Source organism: Esox lucius, chromosome 14, assembly GCF_011004845.1.
Source record: "Esox lucius isolate fEsoLuc1 chromosome 14, fEsoLuc1.pri, whole genome shotgun sequence".
NCBI classification, from domain to species: domain Eukaryota; kingdom Metazoa; phylum Chordata; class Actinopteri; order Esociformes; family Esocidae; genus Esox; species Esox lucius.
The window spans coordinates 32724740-32746533 of record NC_047582.1 but is presented as its reverse complement, the minus strand read 5'-3'; the positions used below and the strand labels follow the sequence as shown (position 1 = coordinate 32746533).

Sequence of the window (21794 nt, the reverse complement as noted above, 5' to 3'; positions counted from 1 at the left end):
TAATCATGAGTAACTTGTTGACCGTTCAGACCAGAGGGGCCCGTGGTGGATAAATGTACCTAACTTTTCCAGCCCACAAAAGGGATTTTGACAAACATATCAGAGGGAAATAAAAACACATGCAGCCCTCTGTTGAATTTCCAAAGCCCAAGTGGCCCTCGAGCCAAAAAGACTGGTCTTTGTGCTGGAAGTGGAGTTGAAACAACAACAGAAGGTTCTGCAACACACAAGCCCTGTGTCACTGTTGATGTATGCTGCTTTATGATTGTTGTTGCTTGCATGTCGTTGAGTACAATGGTTTGGTTACAGCTGTGACCGACTGATGTTAAAAAAAATATATATATAAAATAAAAATAGAGAAAGTCAGCTTAGATTATTATCTGCTCATCGTTGAACAACAGTTGACATAAATAATGATGAAACGGTAACTGTTGTTTTTATTCTCTTTTTATTTTTGTAACAAAAATGTCCTTGTTTTCACACAATCAAAATAAAACATGTAAAAAATCTACACAAGAAGAATCTACACAAGAAGTCCCACAGCGTTCCTATTTGTCCGGAACAAAACACAATGTAAAATCTTGTTCTCCCAGACATAATTATTTTTTAAACGACACCGAAATCCAAAAATATAATTAAGTGAAATTGGAAACAACCAGATCTTTGACTAGCTGGATGTCGGAGATAAATGAAAACATAGAAGAGACCTTTGCAGAATTGATTGTTACAATTGGACAGACAAATTCGGAAACTCCTCTTCTCCCAAGAATAAAAATAAAAAGGCAGGGCCAGTATAAGTTAAGCGGTGACTTCTGCTGCGTTCCTAACCAAGGGGGAAGTGAGAATTCACATTTGACTGTGGAACATCTACATCTCACCAACTGGAAGTGGACAGCGGGGGGGGAAATCCCTGAGCTTTTACTCCACCGCACCCAGCCCACTGACATCACAAATGAAACAACCCTGATAACAGAATTTGAGAGCAATCTAACATGTCACTTAAATATATTTGTAGTTCTTGACTCATTCGTTTCCAGGCATTATAGCTGTAGTTTCATTTTGTGGTTGACGCGGCATCAGCCATTAGACAATCAGCATTTTTCGATTAGTTCAAAGCCAGTAAAGGGGTCCGACTGGTATTTGCCACCTCACAACCGGCAAACTGCCAACCGCCACATGGTTACGAACGCAGCTAAACGGTCAGCAGGTCTGTGTGTTGAAGTCGACTGCTGGCCACACCTTTCGACTTGGATCGCCAGACGGAGATTCTGACCAACTGACTGTCTCTGGCGCCATTCAAATAGTTCAGAAATGAATAATTTCCATCTTTCCTTGACATAATCACAGATCTAAAATGGTTGCATTGGTAACAGTTTTATCAGTCTGACCAATTACAGATCCGTGCTCACCCCAAGGAAACTAAGGATACATTCCTGAACGATTCAAACAGGGCCATAATCTTCATTTCATTTTTTTTTTCTTCTGGTGTATGTCGAAAACAGGGAGACCCAATCTGTACCTTGCTCCACAGGAGAGGAGAGATGGGTCGCAATGTGCTAAGCCAGACAAACAAGATGGCTCCCAGCCGGATCCAACGGGATCCGGCCCCCCAGAAATGCCGGGGCTCACAACTCCTCCTTCCCAAAGTCATCGTCCAGGTCGATGTCGCTCAGGTCGTAGTCTTCCTCCACAGGAAGCTGGGGATGAGAGAGGGGACGAAAGACAGTAAGTACAGGACAGGATGGTTTTTCACTCGGGCACACCGTTCAAAACAGTATGGAAGTAATGGAAGTACTTTGTGCAATTACTATAAATTTTTTTTTTTTTATTATTTTTTATTATTGTACATTTTCAGATGGAGACATTTCATTGGTTCAGTTTTACAGGCAGTACAACCCTGGGGTGTACTCAGCGTGCTGAAACTATTTCCCTTGAAAAATCTGTTTTTCCATCTGGACGTTGTGTAAATTCCATCTCGCCAAATAAGCCCTGAGTAAGACTTTTTTTTTTTTAAACACAATTTCAAAAGAACCCAAAGTAATTTAGCCAGGACTGTATTATGGTAGAACGACCACAGCATCCCACCCATCCTGTAACCCTTGACCCCCTGCCACTCACCTCTCCGTCTTTACCGTCCCAGGGCTCGACCGAGTTAATCTTAGGCAAAGCCCCGCCCCCGACAGTAGCAGTAGAGCCGCGGCCTACAGACAGATCCCTAAAAGAAAGAATGGTAAAAAAATATATATATATTAAAATAATTTAAAAAATAACATTTTACTGGACCACGTAAGCGGAGCCGGCTAAGAAGAGAGAATGTCTCTGACTGACTGACCCTTGTTAAATAGCGTAGTGGTTAGAAAAGCGGACTTGTGGACCATAGGTCCCGAGTTCGTATCTCCTTGCGGACGAAACGAGCTACGCATTGTGAATTATTCCGTATTGACGAAAACTTCACTAGCTAAAACCAACACCTGAAACTGTATACGGTTATATTGCGACTGTTCCTGGCACGGAAAAGTCATCTTCAGTCTCAGTAGAAATTGCTAAATTCTTATGATTATTCCTAGGAGGTTAGTAGATACTAGTTAGCCTATTATTGGCTAATAAGCTGTTCAAACAGCCAGTGGCAAAAGCAATACAGTTCGTAGAAGCTATTTGTGGTGGAGGTAAACTTAGTAAGAAACGTTAGTCAATTTAACTGTATCAATATCATTCATGAATGGCCAATTAGCTGTAAAAGCACCAGTGGCAATAGAGGATTTGTTCAGGATAGAGGCTAGAGGGACACCAGTCAAACGTAGAGATCTGTGGTGTAGCGATTAGCGACACAGCCTTTCACGTGGGCGATCCGGGTTCGAACCTCAAGAGGACAAAACTTGTTATTGGGGTCCGGCTGAAATAGGCTTGCCTGGTTTCTTGTTTAAATACAAGAGCATACAAGGAAACTAATCTCTCGTCTTCAATTCGGAGAGCAGAAAAATGAGTGTACAGCGCCCCCTACCTGAGAAACTCATGAATGCCGGTCTCACTGAAGGAGCCTTTGAGCAGGGCGAACTTCATCTTGCGTGCATTGATGGCTGCCATGGCGGGGTAGCCGAACCCTCCGATACCTAGAGACGCCTCCAGATCCATCTGAGCCCCGGCCTCAGTCCACAGCCACCTGGGGGGGGGGGGGGGGGGGGGGCACATTATTTAGAGCCAATAACCTCTCATGGATGGAACAAAAACATTAATGGTGGGAAGAAAACCACTGTAGAAGAGAGATGACATGGAGTAGAAGTTCTCTTATTAGAGTCAGGGGTAAGAAAGGGGGCATTTGGCCCACTGGACGAAAATTTAAATAATAAAAGAGGGGTAAAGCTGTTTGGGTTCTTATCTCATCTGGGTTAGCTAATCAAACTGATCCATCTACAGTCTCAGATCAAAGTCTTTCACCGACAGGTTGTGTGTATGAGATCCACCACACGGCACTGGTCTACTAATTCAATGGAGCACCAATAAAGGACGCAATAGTTTGTGGTCTGTTGATACATCCGAACAAGGCTTTTTTCATATATACACATATGCACACTGACCCCCACATCTTCTTCTTGTACTTCTCTGCCATCTTCATCATCACCTCCAGGTAGCCATTCCTGCCCGCAGCACCTGGAACAAGGCAACAGACAGAGACAAGACAGGTCAGTCCAGAACAGATCTAAAAATGGACATCTGATGAAACAGATGGTCATTTTATTTTTTTTACACATTTCACATTCAAAACACACCACAGGTCATTAATAACTATGTTTCCTGTTAAGACAATACCTTTAAGTTACATTTCCACACTAGCCAATCAATGTCACTGTGTGTTACTGGGTAGATCACATTATTCTGAGTTACTCTGGACCCTGTCAGTTGATGCATGTGATCTAGGCTAAATTAAGACCAAACAAGGCCAGATCTTTCTCTAGACCCTAAATAGCCAGGCTGTTTTTTAGCATTAAACAAAAGCTGCTTTTACTAGAAATGTTGTAAGAGTTTCCTGTCAGCCAACACTCATCCCATGCTCTCCCACCAATGCTGGCAGGGTGCTGGGATTGACTCATCCTACACTCATCCCATTCTCTCCCGCCAATGTAGGCAGGGTGCTGGGATTGACTCATCCGACACTCATCCCATTCTCTCCCGCCAATGTAGGCAGGGTGCTGGGACGGACTCATCCTACACTCATCCCATTCTCTCCCGCCGATGTAGGCAGGGTGCTGGGATGGACTCATCCTACACTCATCCCATTCTCTCCCGCCGATGTAGGCAGGGTGCTGGGATTGACTCATCCTACACTCATCCCATTCTCTCCCGCCGATGTAGGCAGGGTGCTGGGATGGACTCATCCTTCCCACTGCTGAACACAACAGCAGTGTTCTGCTAAAGCTCTCGCTGACTAAATTACATTGCAATGTGCCGAGACATGGCTTTTAACCTGTACTTAAACAGGCAGCAAAATTCTGCTACTGTTTTTACCCCTCATCAACTAGTCTTTTGACCAATCAAGAATAATTGGGCAGAAATGGGACAGTTTGTGTGTGTGTGTATATATATATATATATATAGAAGTGCCATATTCAATAGCCTGACAATATAAACAGCATTAGGGGACTACGGAGTCACAATCCTATAATGAAAGTGTAAACTGGTCCAAACTGTCATCGAGTATGACATTTCTGACCGAAAGGAAAATTCTAACCTGTGTCCAGGATGTGTGGCAGCACCGCAATGACACATAGCTGGTATTCCTCACAGGTCTTCTTCAGGACATCTTCATTCAGGATCTGAGAGACACACGCATTAACAATTTAACACCCAGTTTGTCTGACAGAAAGAACTGAAAACCATATCAAAATACATGAATGCAGTTTTTAAATCCTCTTACAAACGCATACAGGGGAACCCACCTCATATATCGCTGGGGGAGGGGCATTTTCAGAGAACAGATCCAGAGCTTGGGCGATGATGTCACTTCTGGTCCTCCCCCCTTGGTAGTCCTCAGGCTCCTCCCCCTTTTTAAAGATCTTAATGGTGGGGAATCCACGGATCTGTGGACCAGCGACAGTCCAGGGTCACACAGAGTCCGACTGGAATAATCTGCTCTATTGTTAACACTCCTGTATCCAGTCTCAGAAGAGTATATCATATATAAAATAGGCAGCGTCTTCATCTGAATGTTGTGCTGTTAACATTTAGGGTTAAATTCCCCTCATTAACGAAATCGAGGGGAACAGCGGATTTTACCCCGACCAATTGCAGAGTTAACCGATCCTCCAATCACATTTCAAAACAAATCAAACTCTATTTTTCTCTCTGTCTGCCAAGCAAACAAGACGTTTGACCAGACAAAGGCACCGTCTAAATTAAGAGAAAATCAATGCGGTAAAGCCGAACATAATTTATTTTAGCTTTAGCCTCAAGCCACAGTATACAACAATTCACCCCCCAGCCCCCCCACTACTCCCGACCACCAGCCCGACGCGGCAATGCTACACCAACAGCGTGCGTTTGACAGGCGGCGGCTACTCACTCCGTAGCGGCTGGCGAGGCCCTGGTGCACGGTGGCGTCCACGGCGCCCAGGTGGACCTTGTCCTTGGTCTGCTCCTTCACGGCCGAGGCCGCCGCCGTCCATTCGGGCTCCAGGTTCTTGCAGTGGCCGCACCAGGGGGCGAAGAACTCCACCAGCCACACGTCGTCGCTGCCCAGGACCAGGCGGTCGAAGTTGTCGTCAGTCAGCTCCACCACATCCTTCTTGCTGCCCCCGCCGCCGCCTCCACTCTGGAGAAGACGCCCAGGGGAAATTTCGTTTAGACGGGATGCTCACACTCTGCTCGAAAAGAGAAAACGGGACGGACTACGGGGGCGGTCCCGTTTTCTCTTTACAATCTGAGGTGTTTTGGATTTACATGATAGTTCTCAGAATTCTGCAGTCGTCGTAGTTACCTGTCGGTTGTAGTCGGAGCCACCTGACCTGCCACTCATCCTGTCCTTCACCAGAGAGCGGAGAGCATTCAGGGCCCCATCCACAATGGCCTGACTACTCCGCGCACCTTAGGGAGGGAACAGTAACAGCATTACCTCAGGTCACATTGCCAGACAGCGACTGAGGTCCAGACACCAAATGGAAATTCACCGTAGAGAATAGAGGTCAAATCCGTGTATAGGTGCTTTAGAACACCATCAGCTGACCTCTCTAAGCATTTGAAAACATTAAATTGGCATCGCCTCTCAAATTCCATGTTTTTGTTGCCCCTGTCCAAACCAACATCAAGAAAAAATAAAAAAACACTAACAAGATGTTGTTCTGAGTAAATAAATTATCTCGGTATGACACAGCAGGCCAGCTAGCCGACGCTTTTATCCGAATGCCCATCACGGTAAACTGCCTGCCAACCGGAAGTCACAAGAGCAAAGCTCATCAACTCCGGCTTTACAATGTCATCCCCTGTCAGTTCAACAAACACACGGTGGGAATGCAGGAGTGGCCACTTGCATCAATCACGCCAAATCACCAAGGCTACTGCTGAAGTCCAGCCACTAGACATACCTTGGTAATCATCTGGCTTGTTCTTATTGGCGCCGAAGATCTTGATGGTGGGGAAACCTTTGACCCCGTACTGCCCGCCCAGGCTTTTGTGTTGGTCAGCGTCCACCGCGCCAACCTTAACGATGCCCTGAGGGAAGGAAGAACCGTGCGAGGTTACAGTCAATGTCAGCAACATCTGTGTTGCCAAAAATAGTAATTGCATCAGTAATCAGCGCAGCCTGTAGCATGTTCATGATCGACACTGAAAACTAGAAGGAGAAAACCACTCCCAGAACTGGGCAATGTGACATGTGTTGTCAGTAAGAGGTGCACTCGGCTTATTGTGGATACTTAAGTAATCAGATTGTCCAGAAAACAAATGTGAGGGCTCTTTGTTGACATCATGTGCACTTTATGCAGGCCAGCTGGTGTCATAACGCTTTAATAAAACATTGATTTAGGAATTCTTAAGCTGAAATAATATTCTCACACAGGCATACAGCTCCCCCCCAAGCCTTCTCCTTGGCCTTTTGACCAAGCAGGTTAGGTCAAATCTGATGTGAACGGATCTGACATGAATAGATCTGATTGGATTGATCAAAAGAAAAGGGAAAAGATCAGAATATGGCCCTGTGTTTAAAAGCAGCCACTGCATGATACTACTAATTACAGATCTGTAGTTTACCTTCAACGCTGTAGCTGTTTTCTTCCAATCAGCTGTCAGGCTCTGGCAGTGACCACACCTGTAGAGACAAACAGTTGCAGAGAACACCAGACCTCCCACTGCCCTAATATCCATCCACACTGGTAAGACAATACCCATGCAAATAACATCATGAGCAGTTCCGGCTTTGCACCCGCAACACGTGGAGTTAACAGGCACGTACGGCTCCACCTTCATAGAGCCGGCTTTTTAGTGGGGGCTGTGAAGGTGTGGTTAAGATGCTTGACAGGTACTGGTGCGTACTTTGCCAAGCATCTGTCCACGGTTTGAGCCAGTCATGCGATAGCTTCTTAGCGGGCATTTGTGACATCCTTAACAAACTTAAATACTCCAGTGCGTCCCAAGTCTAGTTGTGTGTACGGCGCCTTGACAGAATATCATAATAAGGGGAATTCAATCAACACTTACTGCGCGTTCGCTAGTTTCACTATCGAGAGCAGGTTCTCAGTGTGCCATTGGGCAGAATCGACCACTCACCAGGGAGCGTAAAACTCGATGAGCCACAGGCTGTCGCTCTGGAGAACCTCCCGGTTGAAGTTGGAGGGGTTGAGTTCGACCACATCGTCGCTAGCTGAGTAGAAGCCCTGGCAAGCCAAGATCAGGGAACACCCAAACACACCTGGCGAAAGAGACGACGAGCAGGTGAATGAGGTGTGTGTCTGATCAAATTGTTATATTGGTTTTGCAAACAAACACCAGAACAACACAGTACCAATGGCTTACTGACAATGTGAATCCCATTCCTATTGATGAGGGGCCAACCTGGTCTCTTGGAAATATGCATCTACCAGTGAACTGTTAGCTAATAACACGTTTGAAATTACACAGGGAATATTATGGCCAAGTCAACTTACAAACTCAGTAAATATTAAAAAGTGTTGTAAAGTCAGCTTGTCTAGGAATAGGCAACAGTTCAGTAGAAATAAAATAGTTTAGAGATAAGTCTTTGGCATGAATGCACATCTCCAGATCACAATTAAGCTATCGACACCAGGCTTGAGTCAGTTCTTTAAGCCATCTTGTTGTTGCCATTTATTGTTTATAGCCTAGGCCACAAACAATAATACTCCTACCGTTACATTAGGTAGATACCAAGCTACATTGACTTAAAATGCAATCTTATTCAGCATTATCCAGTTGAACTGCTTTAGCTACTGTACTGTGGAGTAGCTCGTTTCTGAAAACGAAGCTAGTAGTTAGCGACAGTAAACGTTAGCTTACGTAAGTAAGTAACTACAGATTTGGCTTCAGCAATCATGCACACATCCTGACCGAGCTTTGTTCTCGTTCACAATGACATTCATTCATAATAAAAACTCGTTGTTTCGACTGTCTTACCAAGTAAAAGGGGTCCCATGGTTTAAACGATTCTCTCCGCACCTCTTCAACGTCTCGTCCAGAACAGCAGTGGTACACTTGCAACTGAGGACCAGTCTGCAACAAAAAGAGAGGGCGACCAGAAATCTTACCGTGGCCCACTCTGATTGGTTCTCTGTCGGTCGTGTCGAAGCACGTCCAATCAGAACTCGCCGTGTAGTTTCCCCATCCTGAACAGGGTGGCGTGTAAAAGAAACAGAGGAAGATGTGTATCTACAGAGAGCCAAGACAGCCTAACTACAGTTCACGTTTTTTTTATAACCAAATAACCACAAGCTCATTTGTTTAAATACCGTAGATTCAAAACGGAAGCATGTTTTCCCCATGCGATTTCTTACAACAATTTTGCTTTTTTTGTTTCATTACATTATGATTGCATGTGGAATTATTACATAACAACTTCAAGAAATGCCATAGAAGTTGTGCAAAAGCTCCATTGGTCCCTATACATGTAACCGACTCATTTGTATACAACAACCCGGTGGCATTTCTAGATGAGCCAACATTTGGCATTTCATCTTACCGCAGGTTGGACTTTTGTTTGCTTCTTGAGTATAGGCCTATGTCAAAACTTGTTCAATGAACCGCTTCATGAGAGTCGTGAATCCCTATGAACTGTCGCTAGATGGAGACAGACTTCTATACGGCTGTATATGCCCCTATGCGCAATTACCCACACTTGTTAACCAAACATTATCCCAAAATAGTCTATTCATTTTTTTCATTTTGACGTACAGTATTATTCGTTGACATAATTTTACCTGGCATGAGCCAGTTTGCTGACCATAATCACGAAATATCAATTGTTTCGAACTGGTACCAGCTGGGGACAATGTTTTCTTTTCTTCCATGTTCATTGGATGTAGGCTTATGTCAAACAGCACAACCCTACCAACCAACCCAAATTCCTGACTAACAGTGTCGTCTCTTTAACATTAAATATAGTGTATTAGCTTATTCAGCTCTCCTCCCATTCCAACGTTCCCCCAACACTCCATCCCCCCGCCCCCGACATCCCTGTTCGCTCTTCGCTCAAAGTTACTTCTCTATTCATTAGCAGCCTCACGAACCTGAAGACTATTTAATGTGAAGCGTAGGTTATTGAGCGAGACTGCGGTGCGCACTCATGCAACGTAATCCAACCTTCTACAGTGTGCGCAGACCCGCTCTCCCGTTTGATAGCTAGTTACAGGCAGGTCGGAGAAAAGAAACACGTTAATTCGTCATTGCTTGCTATAGCCTAGTTCTACGCTAAAGACAGGGGATTTGTTTTTTCGTATCCAGTTTCAAATAAAGTTCAGCTTATTCGAGCACATCAATAATTTCTAAGATCTGACAACTTTTCATTTCCCTTCAGTGTAAAGTTTTTTACGCACGCAGATTCCACATGGAAAAATATAAGATCGGAAATAGTTAGCTACCTTGTATTAAGTCAATATTTGACTGGTTTAATATTTCTAGGTCAAATGTAATTGTTCAAGTAATTTTTGAGTAAAACGGCTTACACGGACAATGTGGGGAATACCGAGGACACGATACTCTGACTGCAATGGGTCGGAGACCAGTGGGGAGACCGAGATTGTCCTGAACATCGGTGGGGTAAAACAGGTGTTATGTGGGGATGTGCTGAACCGTTATCCGGACACCCGACTGGCGCAACTGGTGAACAGCTCTACGGAGAGTTCGGAACACCTATCCTCGCTTTGTGACGAATACGACCCCGGCAAAGGTGAATTTTATTTCGACCGAGACCCAGGCGCGTTTAAGTGTATTCTTGAACTGTACTACTACGGGGAGATACACATTAAACGGGGCATTTGTCCCGTTTGTTTCGTAGAGGAGATGGAGTTCTGGAACATCGACACGTATTTCCTGGACGATTGCTGTAAATGCGAACTACAGGAGGCGCATGACGAGCTTGCAGAAATTGCCGAGAAAGTTCAAACAATTCTGGTCGACCGGGAAGAGGACCCCACTGCCAGGGGCTGGCAACGTTTCCAAATGTGCCTATGGAAGCTTATGGAAAAGCCGGAATCGTCGCTGCCTTCACGTGTCATCGTAATAATATCTTTCCTTTTCATCCTCATGTCTTCGATTGTGATGTGCGTGGGCACCATCCCTGACCTGCAGGTGGAGGACATCGAGGGCAACCGCATGGAACACCCAATCTTGGAAGCCATCGAGACGGCGTGCATTGGCTGGTTCACCGTTGAATACGTCCTACGCTTGCTATCGTCCCCGAATAAAGTAAAATTCGTCCTGTCTTTCATGAACATTATAGATTTCATGGCCATTATGCCCTTTTACGTGGTGCTGACTTTGACGTCTCTGGGGACTGCAATGATGGAGTTGGCCAACGTGCAGCAGGCGGTTCAGGCGCTGCGCATCATGCGCATTGCGCGCATCTTCAAGCTCGCGCGCCACTCCTCCGGGCTGCAGACTCTTACCTTGGCCCTGAAGAGCAGCTTCAGCGAGTTGGGGATGCTGCTCATGTATATGGGCGTGGGCGTCTTCCTGTTCTCCGCGCTGGGCTACACCTTGGAGCGGAGCCACCCGGAGACCATGTTCACCAGCATTCCGCAGTCCTTCTGGTGGGCTGTCATCACCATGACCACCGTGGGCTATGGAGACATATACCCCAAGACCACTCTGGGTCGGTGCAACGCCGCGGTCAGCTTCCTCTGTGGTGTGATTGCCATTGCGCTGCCCATACACCCCATCATCAACAACTTCGTGATCTTCTACAATAAGCAGCAGGCGCTGGAGTCCGCGGCAAAGCACGAGATCAAGCTGTTAGCGTTGCGCTCCGAGGAATGCGCGGAGAAGAACGCATCACGGGTGCAGCGCGGGTCGGTGGCGAACAGTGACACTCACATTCCCTTGCTGGAAGACTCCGGAGTAGGCGTTGAACCCCAATCATGGGCAGAAGCTTGTGACAGCTCAAACTTTAGCCACATCAACCCAATTAATTAAGTCTGGCTTTTAGTTGGCCTATATGCCCAATAACATCAACCAACCACTGCTAGCGCACAAAACCTGAAAAAGAACCCCAACAGGAAAACTATTTTTTAAATATATGTAAATTAGTTTAGTTCTAATATTGTCACTTACTAAACACTTCAAGCAGAGTATATGAAGTGGGGGTATATAATATCTGGGTAATACTGTTTGAAACGTGTAAATATAGACCAATGTGCCATGTAGCCTGCAAGCTGGGATTCGTTGCAGCTTACAGGCAAGGCTACTTGACAGTCATCTGGGATTTTGTGAGTGCTGCAAGCACCACCTTTACAACCTTTGACTGGCAGTCACGTACCGGCCTAACCACCGGTGTATTGACACCGTCGTCTTGTTTGGTCCGGTGGGACAACCTTGCAGATTGAATCACGCCACATACGTGCAACCCTTGCACGTGGTGTAACAAGCTAATTAAACGTGCTCGTCCGATTTTCCTGTGCCTACATTAAGTAACGGACTGAAAAGTGATTTAATCATTGTTAATGTATCTTCGGTATTGCGCGTTTTCAATGCATTATAAAAAGTAATTAGCTTAGCTATCAGGCCTGACCTGCACCCTATCTCATGGTGAGGCTATAAGAGTGAGACTTCTGTCAATGTTCCTAGATTTAAAAAAAAAAGTGTTACATTTAACCTGTTTTACATCCATCCCCGGTCTCCCCTATTGTTTAGTTATTTTGTGTTTAATGGACTATAATATTTTTTTAGTGAACACAGAAATATAGGGTTACGTGAAGGAGGTCCATGCATGCTATAGCCAGAGAAAGAGCTTGAGCATCATGGAATTCTGCATTTGTCTCTGTGATGTACATTATTTACTGCTGGGAGAATTGGCTTGCCTTATTATATAGGTCACATGTGAGGGGGTGGAAGTCAGGGTCAATGGATCTGAGAATCTTTACAATTTTCTGTGGGGTTTGATCCCAAATCTAGCTCCTGCATGGCATTATTTAGTATTTGACTTAATTACAATGAATTAATACAACACAGTTAAATCAAGTACATTTTAATCAAATCAACGTCTGACAACAAATATAAAAATGTCAGTATAGACAAAATATAATTTAAGAATAACGTGTTAAATAAATATTAGATAGTCTTAAAAATACTAAATAAACATAACTTAATGTACTAATTTTATATAAGCATAACACAAATATAGATAGTTGTATATTTACTCAATAACCTAATACGTGTTAACTGTAAAAAAAAATAACAACATGTGAGTTAGGATCACTTGTGATTTGAGTTCTACTGACTTTTTTAGATGTTTGAGTTAGGCATTTATTTGTTACAATGACCAGATGGTCCTCTTTACAGAAATAAATGAATACATTGTCATTCAAGGTCAGAATCATTAATCTCACCAAAATCAAAATGTCTCAAAAAATAACCTCTAAAGCAGGCTTATCATATTATAAAATATACATTTGTTTGTAATCCATTAAATGGACCTAGCTTATTCTAATGGGCACAAATCAACATAACGAAACTAACTACAAATGGTCAACACAATCTTGTAGCCAGTTGAGAAACAAATTAATTGAATTCAACTTTAGTCATGTCAACTAACATTTCATTTGTGTCTTGCCCTGTGTAACATTTCATTTGTGTCAGGCCCTGAGAACTCTCCTCGGCTCCTTGACAAGGACATTTCCGTCATGTGTTTACATTTTCCTGCAGTCCTGGGAGACTTCCCTGAGGACAGCAGTGGATGGTACACCACTCTAGCAGAGACCACTGAGTTAAGAGCTGCTGTGTTAGACCACAAAGACTGCTGTGCTAGACAGCTGTGCTAGACCGCTGAGATAATACCGCTGAGCTAAACAGCTGAGATAAGACCACTGAGCTAAACAGCTGAGATAAGACCGCTGAGCTAAACAGCTGAGATAAGACTGCTGAGCTAGACAGCTGAGATAAGACCACTGAGCTAGACAGCTGAGATAAGACTGCTGAGATAAGACCACTGAGCTAGACAGCTGAGATAAGACTGCTGAGCTAAACAGCTGAGATAAGACTGCTGAGCTAGACAGCTGAGATAAGACCACTGAGCTAGACAGCTGAGATAAGACCGCTGAGCTAAACAGCTGAGATAAGACTGCTGAGCTAGACAGCTGAGATAAGACCACTGAGCTAGACAGCTGAGATAAGACCGCTGAGCTAGACAGCTGAGATAAGACTGCTGAGATAAGACCACTGAGCTAGACAGCTGAGATAAGACTGCTGAGATAAGACCACTGAGCTAGACCGCTGAGATAAGACCGCTGAGCTAAACAGCGAGATAAGACCGCTGAGCTAGACAGCTGAGATAAGACTGCTGAGCTAGACAGCTGAGATAAGACTGCTGAGATAAGACCACTGAGCTAGACCGCTGAGATAAGACCGCTGAGATAAGACCGCTGAGCTAAGACTGCTGAACTTGACAGCTGAGATAAGACCGCTGACCTAGACAGCTGAGTTAAGACGGCTGAGGTAGACCACTGAGGTAGACCACTGAGGTAGACCACTGAGGTAGACCGCTAATGCGTGTTCTACCGATGAGTTAGACTTAAAGGCCTCTGCGGCAGACCACTGGTGGGTGAGGGGGGCAAGATGAGAAAGGAAGGATTGGATGCAGTATTTACAACATCTCCTCAGGCCAGAGACACACAGACACACACACAGACACACATGCTTTTAGTTAGCGGCCCTATCTCCTTCCACAGAGGCACACACACGCTCACGCAAATGCACAAGCTCATATGCTCATACACACACATACACATACATATACACAGACACATAAACACACACATACATATACACAGACACACAAACACCTCCATTTAGTGGCCCTATCTCCTTCCACAGTGGCTATTCATTCACATAGTGTCAGTAAAGGCAGCCTTGTTCTCCCTGACAGGTGGTGCTGTCATGTCAAAGACTTATTGTGTAGCAGGACAATGTCTCCCGTTTCCACTTATTTTATCATATCAAAAACTCTTAATGTCTGTCCTACTGATGTGTCAAAGTCTACCGTGCGGGAGAGGGGGACTGTCTCAATGCACAATGTTTGATGAAGACGTTTACTGTATATTAATATAAACATGCAAACACACACACACAGCTGACTGTCTGAGTCCAAATGTTTTCCCTCAATGAAATGTAATGGATCAGTGTTGAGTTACCAGCAACTCCTGAGGCGATAAACACTACAGAGACCCTGTTTCCAAACCTGTTCCTGTGCCTCTCCTCCCCCTTGTGTCATTTTTCAATGTGGATGTTTGACTTATGTCACTGTTTAAAAATGGGACAGCCCTCTCTGGGTTTAAAAAAATATTATTGGAAGTAGGAACCAGCTGTTGGACTCACTTGATCAACTTCATCAACATTTAGAACTCTGGACCAATAGAAGCCTCTTGGTATTGTTTAAGTTGGCCTACACAGTGGTATATCTATCTTTATCCCTCTGGCCCAGTGTTTCCCAATCCTGGTCCTCAGGACCCAAAGGGGTGCATGTTTTTATTTTTGCCATAGCACTCACACACCTGATTCAGATGTTACCCTACCACTCACACACCTGATTCAGATGTTACCCTACCACTCACACACCTATTTCAAATGTTACCCTACCACTCACACACCTATTTCAAATGTTACCCTACCACTCACACACCTGATTCAGATGTGACCCTACCACTCACACACCTATTTCAAATGTTACCCTACCACTCACACACCTATTTCAAATGTTACCCTACCACTCACACACCTATTTCAAATGTTACCCTACCACTCACACACCTATTTCAAATGTTACCCTACCACTCACACACCTGATTCAGATGTTACCCTACCACTCACACACCTATTTCAAATGTTACCCTACCACTCACACACCTGACTCAGATGTTACCCTACCACTCACACACCTGATTCAGATGTTACCCTACCACTCACACACCTGATTCAGATGTTACCCTACCACTCACACACTTGATTCAGATGTGACCCTACCACTCACACACCTGATTCAGATGTTACCCTACCACTCACACACCTGATTCAGATGTTACCCTACCACTCACACACCTGATTCAGATGTTACCCTACCACTCACACACCTGATTCAGATGTTACCCTACCACTCACACACCTGATTCAGATGTTACCCTACCACTCACACACCTGATTCAGATGTTACCCTACCACTCACACACCTGATTCAGATGTTACCCTACCACTCACACACCTGATTCAAATGTTACCCTACCACTCACACACCTGATTCAAATGTTACCCTACCACTCACACACCTGATTCAGATGTTACCCTACCACTCACACACTTGATTCAGATGTTACCCTACCACTCACACACCTGTTTGGTAGGAAGTTCGGTTTATGTTTGCCATGTCCTATGAACATATGTTTAGGTAGCTATATGTTTCATGAAGGTTTAATAATGTTTTTTCCCGAGGACCAGGATTGGGAAACACTGCTCTGGCCAATCAGGGTTCACACGTTATATACATTAACTGGCTTATTTATTCACATTTATTTTATAACATTAGTCTATTATGTCTACTGTTACTGTTTAATTGTTTTTCCAAGTGCAACCGCCAAAAGATATGTGCTGCAACACAAAAATAAATTTGATTTTATACAATATTTTGTAAGCTTAAATGGTGTCATTGAGGCATTGAGTTCTGCATGAAATAGTAGTAGCATTCAAACAAATGAGAATGCGAGAGCATAGAGCCTAGTCCGAGATGTATGATCCAAACTCTCTAGTTCTCATCCTCCTACCCATCATCCTCCTACCTCTCGTCCCTCGAGCTCTCGTCCCTCTACCCTTGGTAAGAGAGATATATTTTCAGAGGTGAACAACTGGTGATCTCCTGTTTGATGGCAATTTTAGAAGAAGTGGCCGGCCATTATCATTTTCAGAACATTTAATATTTTTTTTACCGACAGAAACGTTTAAAGGCACATGGACACTGAGGAACCTATTTCAGTCACAGAGACAGCAAATTGTGAGATAATAATCACCAAGATAAAATTTTACACTTCTGCAGAGACAGACTGAAAGGATGAAACTTTTGGAGAATAAAACCTGCGGACTATTCAAGATCTTGTTTTTACAATTTCATTTCCCTCTTTATCACTCTCTATTCCTCTCTTTATTTTTCCCTGTCACTATTCCTCTATCCTCTATTCCTCTCTTTATTTTTCCCTGTCCCTATTCTATATTCCTCTCTTTATTTTTCCCTGTCCCTATTCCTCTATCCTCTATTGCTCTCTTTATTTTTCCCTGTCCCTATTCCTCTATTCTATATTCCTCTCTTTATTTTTCCCTGTCCCTATTCCTCTATTCTATATTCCTCTCTTTATTTTTCCCTGTCGCTATTCCTCTATTCCTCTATTCCCTCTCTTTATTTTTCCCTGTCCCTATTCCTCTATTCTCTATTCCTCTCTTTCCTTTCAAACCTTTTGGGCCAAAACTGCCTCCCAAGTGGTACTGATACCTTATGGGATATGATAGCAAATTCATCAGGGAGCTCCCTCATAAATCAGAATCTCAAGTGATATAAAAATAGCTTACAAGTAGTTTTACTATAACATGACAGTGTACGGCTGAAAGACCAACACCTCCAGGCCGGAGATATAATATATTCAATGCCCACGTCTTCACCTATTGGCAGCATACTTTCTTCATAGGAAATTTCCTGCAATTCTACAAACATTGCCATGAGACAGAGGTCATAAGAATTGAGCCCATGCTAGTGAGATTGACGACAAACTTTACACTGCCAAAGCTATTTCATTTCATGGCTCAGCAACGTCCGTTTTGTTCTTTCATATGTGAATGAAACTGATGCAATAACTATCAACAAAGGTGACAATAACTGACTTTCTCGAGAAGAGAGACAGCATCACTCCTGCATTGGCTTCTCTCCACTGGCTCCCTGTTAAACATAGGATTGATTTTAATGTTCCTTTATTTGTTTTTAATGCGCTGCATGGATCAGCACCCTCCTATATTTTGGACCTCCTTTGTCAGCACTCTTCCTCAAGGACCCTTATGTCTTCCAACAAACTGCTTTTGTGTGCTCCATGGTTCCAATTGAGTTTTAAGGAGACCATGCCTTTTCTGTTGCTGCTCCGAAGTTGTGGAATAGCCTTTATATATTAGGTCACCTAGTAGCAAAGTTTTTAAATCCCACCTTAAGACCTTTCTTTTTTTCTTTAGCATTTGAGTCTGCAAATAGGTAGGAAGTGCTGTTTATGTTTGTCATGTCCTATGAAAATATGTTTAGGTAGCTATATGTTTCATGAAGGTTTAATAATGTAATTTTTTCTTCACGTGAAAAGACGAGAGAATCGTGGAAACCACTCCTCTTTTACCGCACAAGGGGTTGTGGTCTGTATTATCCCACAAACATACTTTGAAAATCCAGCAGAAATAGTAGACCATCAGGGAGGTTCTGGCATACTATTTTCCACGTACAATGGTTTGGGACATACTTATCTTCCTGCATACTAATCTGGCATACTAATCTGGCATACAATATAGTATGCAATTTGAGATTCAACCTCTATGTATGATTTCTGTGTGTGCACACGGCCCTGCAGAATCATGTCCTTCTATAGGGATTGGCGGGGCGTTTACCTATGCTAATTAGGAACAACTGGGACGTTCTTTCAATATACGTGGACAATGTCATTCATCTTTATAGGAACGTAAGTGCAAACAATTCTACGGTTTAAGAACAGGTCATGAATCTGACATAGACTTTTCTTAGGACCTTTCTCAAGAACACATTTAAGAAAAAAACTCAGGAAGATATTGGTGAATGAGGCCAAATGTTCCTAGATCTTTTAGTCTCTCTGTACAAGCCTTTTTGCTGGCAGACATCCCAGGAAGGACCATACCTCGAGGTCAGGCACTTAAACTGAACACACAGGACACCGCCACTGAAACGGTATCAGTAACAGCTGAGCTCTCCGTTATAGATGACAGGATAAACCCCACCAGGAAAGACGGAGCCAGAAGCACAGACAGCAAAGGCCCCCATACCAACATGGCTATCTCATCACCCCCAGCTTCCAAATGACTGTGCTTGTATGTTTTGTTTGTGATTCATGTCTTTATTTCTATTTTACTGTTTTTTTTAGCCACGCAAGTTAACCGCTAAAATCACAGTGACATTGTCAAAATGTTTACAAGAAAGAAAGGAAAACTAGACAAGCCTTGTTCAGCCGGCCTGTGGGTAGAAGGGTCTTGTCAGCCGGGGATGGGGCTTGAAGCAAAGTTATTGATTTCAATTGCTTTTGTATGGTATATTAGTTGTGGCTTGTATACCACTACAGGTGGTTTCGGACAGCAAGCGGTGGACGGGGCGGCTCATTACTTTTCAATGGAGCGTTGGCGGTGAGCGGAAGTCTACGTAGGCGGAGACGTCTGCAGTGCAAGTGAATGAAAATGGAGGAGGAAAATGGAGAGGCCAACCCTGCTAGCTAGCTTCTGTCATTGGGCGACAGCATGGACGATGCAGTAAACATGGACAAGGCCTTCAGTGTAGTATAGTATATTAACTAACCACCGCCATAACAACATAGTATAACAAAGCAAGCTAGCACGCAAACCCTGTAGCCTCAAAACTATCTTGTTCCCGTCGACCAGCAGCTATATAGACTGTGTGTCAGTTGAACGCCGGGGCCACACACGTATTTTTTTTAAATTATAAACATGGAAATGCTGAAACCTATTTAGCGATCTGAAATGAGACAGAATGATATTTTTACATGTTTTTTTGTTGTTGTTTGGGAGAACATCATTTACATCCATCAATCAAAAGCTAGCTTTTTTCTGGGCAGCGTTCCCAGTTAAAGACATGATTCTGTATCAATAGCTCTGTTAGGGGTGAACATTATTTGCATCCAGCAGCTCGCTTTTTAGTAAAAAAAACTATTCTGGCAAGTAGTGGAAGGGAATGGAGGTTTTATCCCTGCCTTCCAGCCACAATCAAAGTAGTGTAAGCTGCCTTCCCTGCAACCACAGGTGTGCCCCACAACTCTCCCGTCGTCATTACATAGATGAATCCTTGTGACCTATGCATTACCAATGATAATGTAATCCCTACATAACACCTTAGGTTTGATACGCGAAGACCTAACCTCAATAACCTGTGTAAGCTCCACCAAGTCCTAATACCTAACCCGTAATACTTAAAAGTAACCCCAAATCCAACAATAACCCCAATGGTAAGTCCAACTCCAAGCTGGAAAAGCATTTCGCACGTGACTGGCACAAAAACCTAGTGGGGTCTCATTTGTCGGGTTTCTAGTCCCCACATGTGCTCTTAGACCTGGATTACACACACACACACACACACACACACACAAACAGGTATTCCGGAGGCTGACACAACAATCTGAACAATCAATGCAGAGATTTAGATGGCAATCCAATCAATTACAGCAATGCAACTTGTTTGTGCAGGGTGTCCTTGCTGGGGCATTGTCCTACACTGATAATTAAACTGCTTAAGTGTTGTCCTTCCTGTTCTTCTACGGTTAGTGATTGCTCACATGGACCTGGGTGAATAAATCGACCCAGATCCCCACAGAGCCAGTGTAAAATGTATTGATGTTCCCATAAAGTGGAAATCAGAGTTGGAGCCAAAGCAGGGCGATAGCAGAGTCTCCTTCAACATGGCAACTACAAAAGATTTGAGGGATTTTAAGTGCCCTCGATACCACCTTATATCTCTTCTATAAACCCTAATTACACAGAAATGTTCTTTTTTTGGAGTGATACAAAGGTTCATTGTAAGATGGCAAAGAAGTTGCTGGCGTGTGGTATTTTAGATGGCTTCTTAGAGGACAGAGGGACAAAGGCAGCATGAAGGTGCCTGGTTTAAATGGATGGCAGTGAGTTAATTACTAGGAAAAGGTTAGTAGGTTTGTCCCCCATTCCATAATTACTTTAAGGTGCCAAAGGGAGACAGAGAGAAAGAATATACCACGAGAGCGAGATCTGCCATTCTTGCTTCACCCTATCCAATTGTCTCAGCAGGGATAGGGGAAAGGCTTGGGTCCAATTCGAAATCAACCATGAATATCTACAGATACTGTGTCTTCATCTAAGCTAGCTTTGAAATGCAGGAATGAAACCTTCCAGCAAATGGAAATGTGAATTGTTATGTGGATTCTAACTCGTTCAATACTTCGTATTGAACAAAGCAAAAACACAGAAGTACATGAGTTAACTTAAAGTATATACTTTTTTGAAGTTAAAAAGTATGTATTCTAAATACAATCGGAGAACAAAGGATACTAAACTTAATGTGAAAAAATAGCATACATTTAGCTTAACCTGCATCAAGAACCAGCTTAAGGAAACAGACGTTCTGCTGTGACGTAAATGCTTCCCTTGGGAAGGGGTGTACCATAAACATTAGGGTAACCTGCATATGAGACACGGTAAAGAAACATCCAAAGCGTTCTGTTAGTACTGACGTGTTGTGATGTACAGTCACTTGTCGTTTAAATACCATAGACTGTGAATTGTTCAGTGTGCTGATATGGTAACCGGAAAGATAATTCTTAACTTATTGTTAAAGCTTTATTGGAATGGGCTCTGTGTATTTTTGGCAATCAAACAGTTCAACTTAATAAACATTGTTACAATCCCTCGTACCTGAAAGTGTTACACCCACAAAGTTCAATATCCCTACCCGCAACTGAATGTTTTAGCCATGTCCCTGTTGGACCAATTATTTAGAGAGTATTAGGTTGCGCCTTCTCTCAGGAGATGTGCTTCAGACTGACTAGCCAGAGAGTAATTATATGGCAACAGAATAAAATACATGCAAACCAAAATGGAATTAATGCGATAATCCCTGGCCAATTCATTTATAACATTAATACATATCAGCAGGGCTGGTTCTAGGCATAAGTGGTTCCTTAGGGCCCCCAACCACTAGGGAACCCCCGACCACTTGGGGAGACAGGGCCCCAAATCAAATTTCACTTAGGGCCCCCAAAAGGCTAGAGCTGAAGGAGCATATCAATGAGAACTGCAATAGAACCCCTTGTGTTTTCATGGACAAGTGAATTAAACCAACCAGTATTTTT

At 43.6% G+C, this 21794-nt stretch overlaps 2 protein-coding genes across 2 annotated transcripts; one reads left to right on the top strand and one right to left on the bottom strand.

Moving 5' to 3' along the window:
- Positions 1 to 431: 431 nt before the first annotated feature.
- Positions 432 to 8722, bottom strand: pdia6 (protein disulfide isomerase family A, member 6). Its single transcript, XM_010889476.5, has 12 exons — positions 8617 to 8722; positions 7756 to 7897; positions 7240 to 7297; positions 6576 to 6702; positions 5972 to 6078; positions 5558 to 5806; positions 4935 to 5075; positions 4727 to 4811; positions 3576 to 3648; positions 3002 to 3160; positions 2119 to 2215; positions 432 to 1697 (listed from the first exon to the last, which is right to left on the bottom strand). Exons 1-12 carry the CDS (start codon positions 8633 to 8635, stop codon positions 1626 to 1628), a joined length of 1329 nt encoding a protein of 442 aa, XP_010887778.1. The 5' UTR covers positions 8636 to 8722; the 3' UTR covers positions 432 to 1625.
- Positions 8723 to 9942: 1220 nt separating this feature from the next.
- On the top strand, positions 9943 to 12533 carry LOC105021672 (potassium voltage-gated channel subfamily F member 1-like). The gene has a single exon (XM_010889477.4). The coding sequence runs from the start codon at positions 10168 to 10170 to the stop codon at positions 11626 to 11628; it is 1461 nt and encodes a 486-aa protein (XP_010887779.2). The 5' UTR covers positions 9943 to 10167; the 3' UTR covers positions 11629 to 12533.
- The last annotated feature ends 9261 nt before the right edge of the window (positions 12534 to 21794 follow it).

Excerpts from the sequence above, each read along its gene's own strand:
- pdia6 (XM_010889476.5), bottom strand. Across the intron at positions 6,703-7,239 it reads AAACAGCTACAGCGTTGAAG|GGCATCGTTAAGGTTGGCGC; the intron begins GTAAACTACAGA and ends TCCTTCCCTCAG. Across the intron at positions 5,807-5,971 it reads GCTCCGACTACAACCGACAG|AGTGGAGGCGGCGGCGGGGG; the intron begins GTAACTACGACG and ends CGTCTTCTCCAG.
- LOC105021672 (XM_010889477.4), top strand. The coding sequence starts at position 10,168 with ATGTGGGGAATACCGAGGACACGATACTCTGACTGCAATGGGTCGGAG.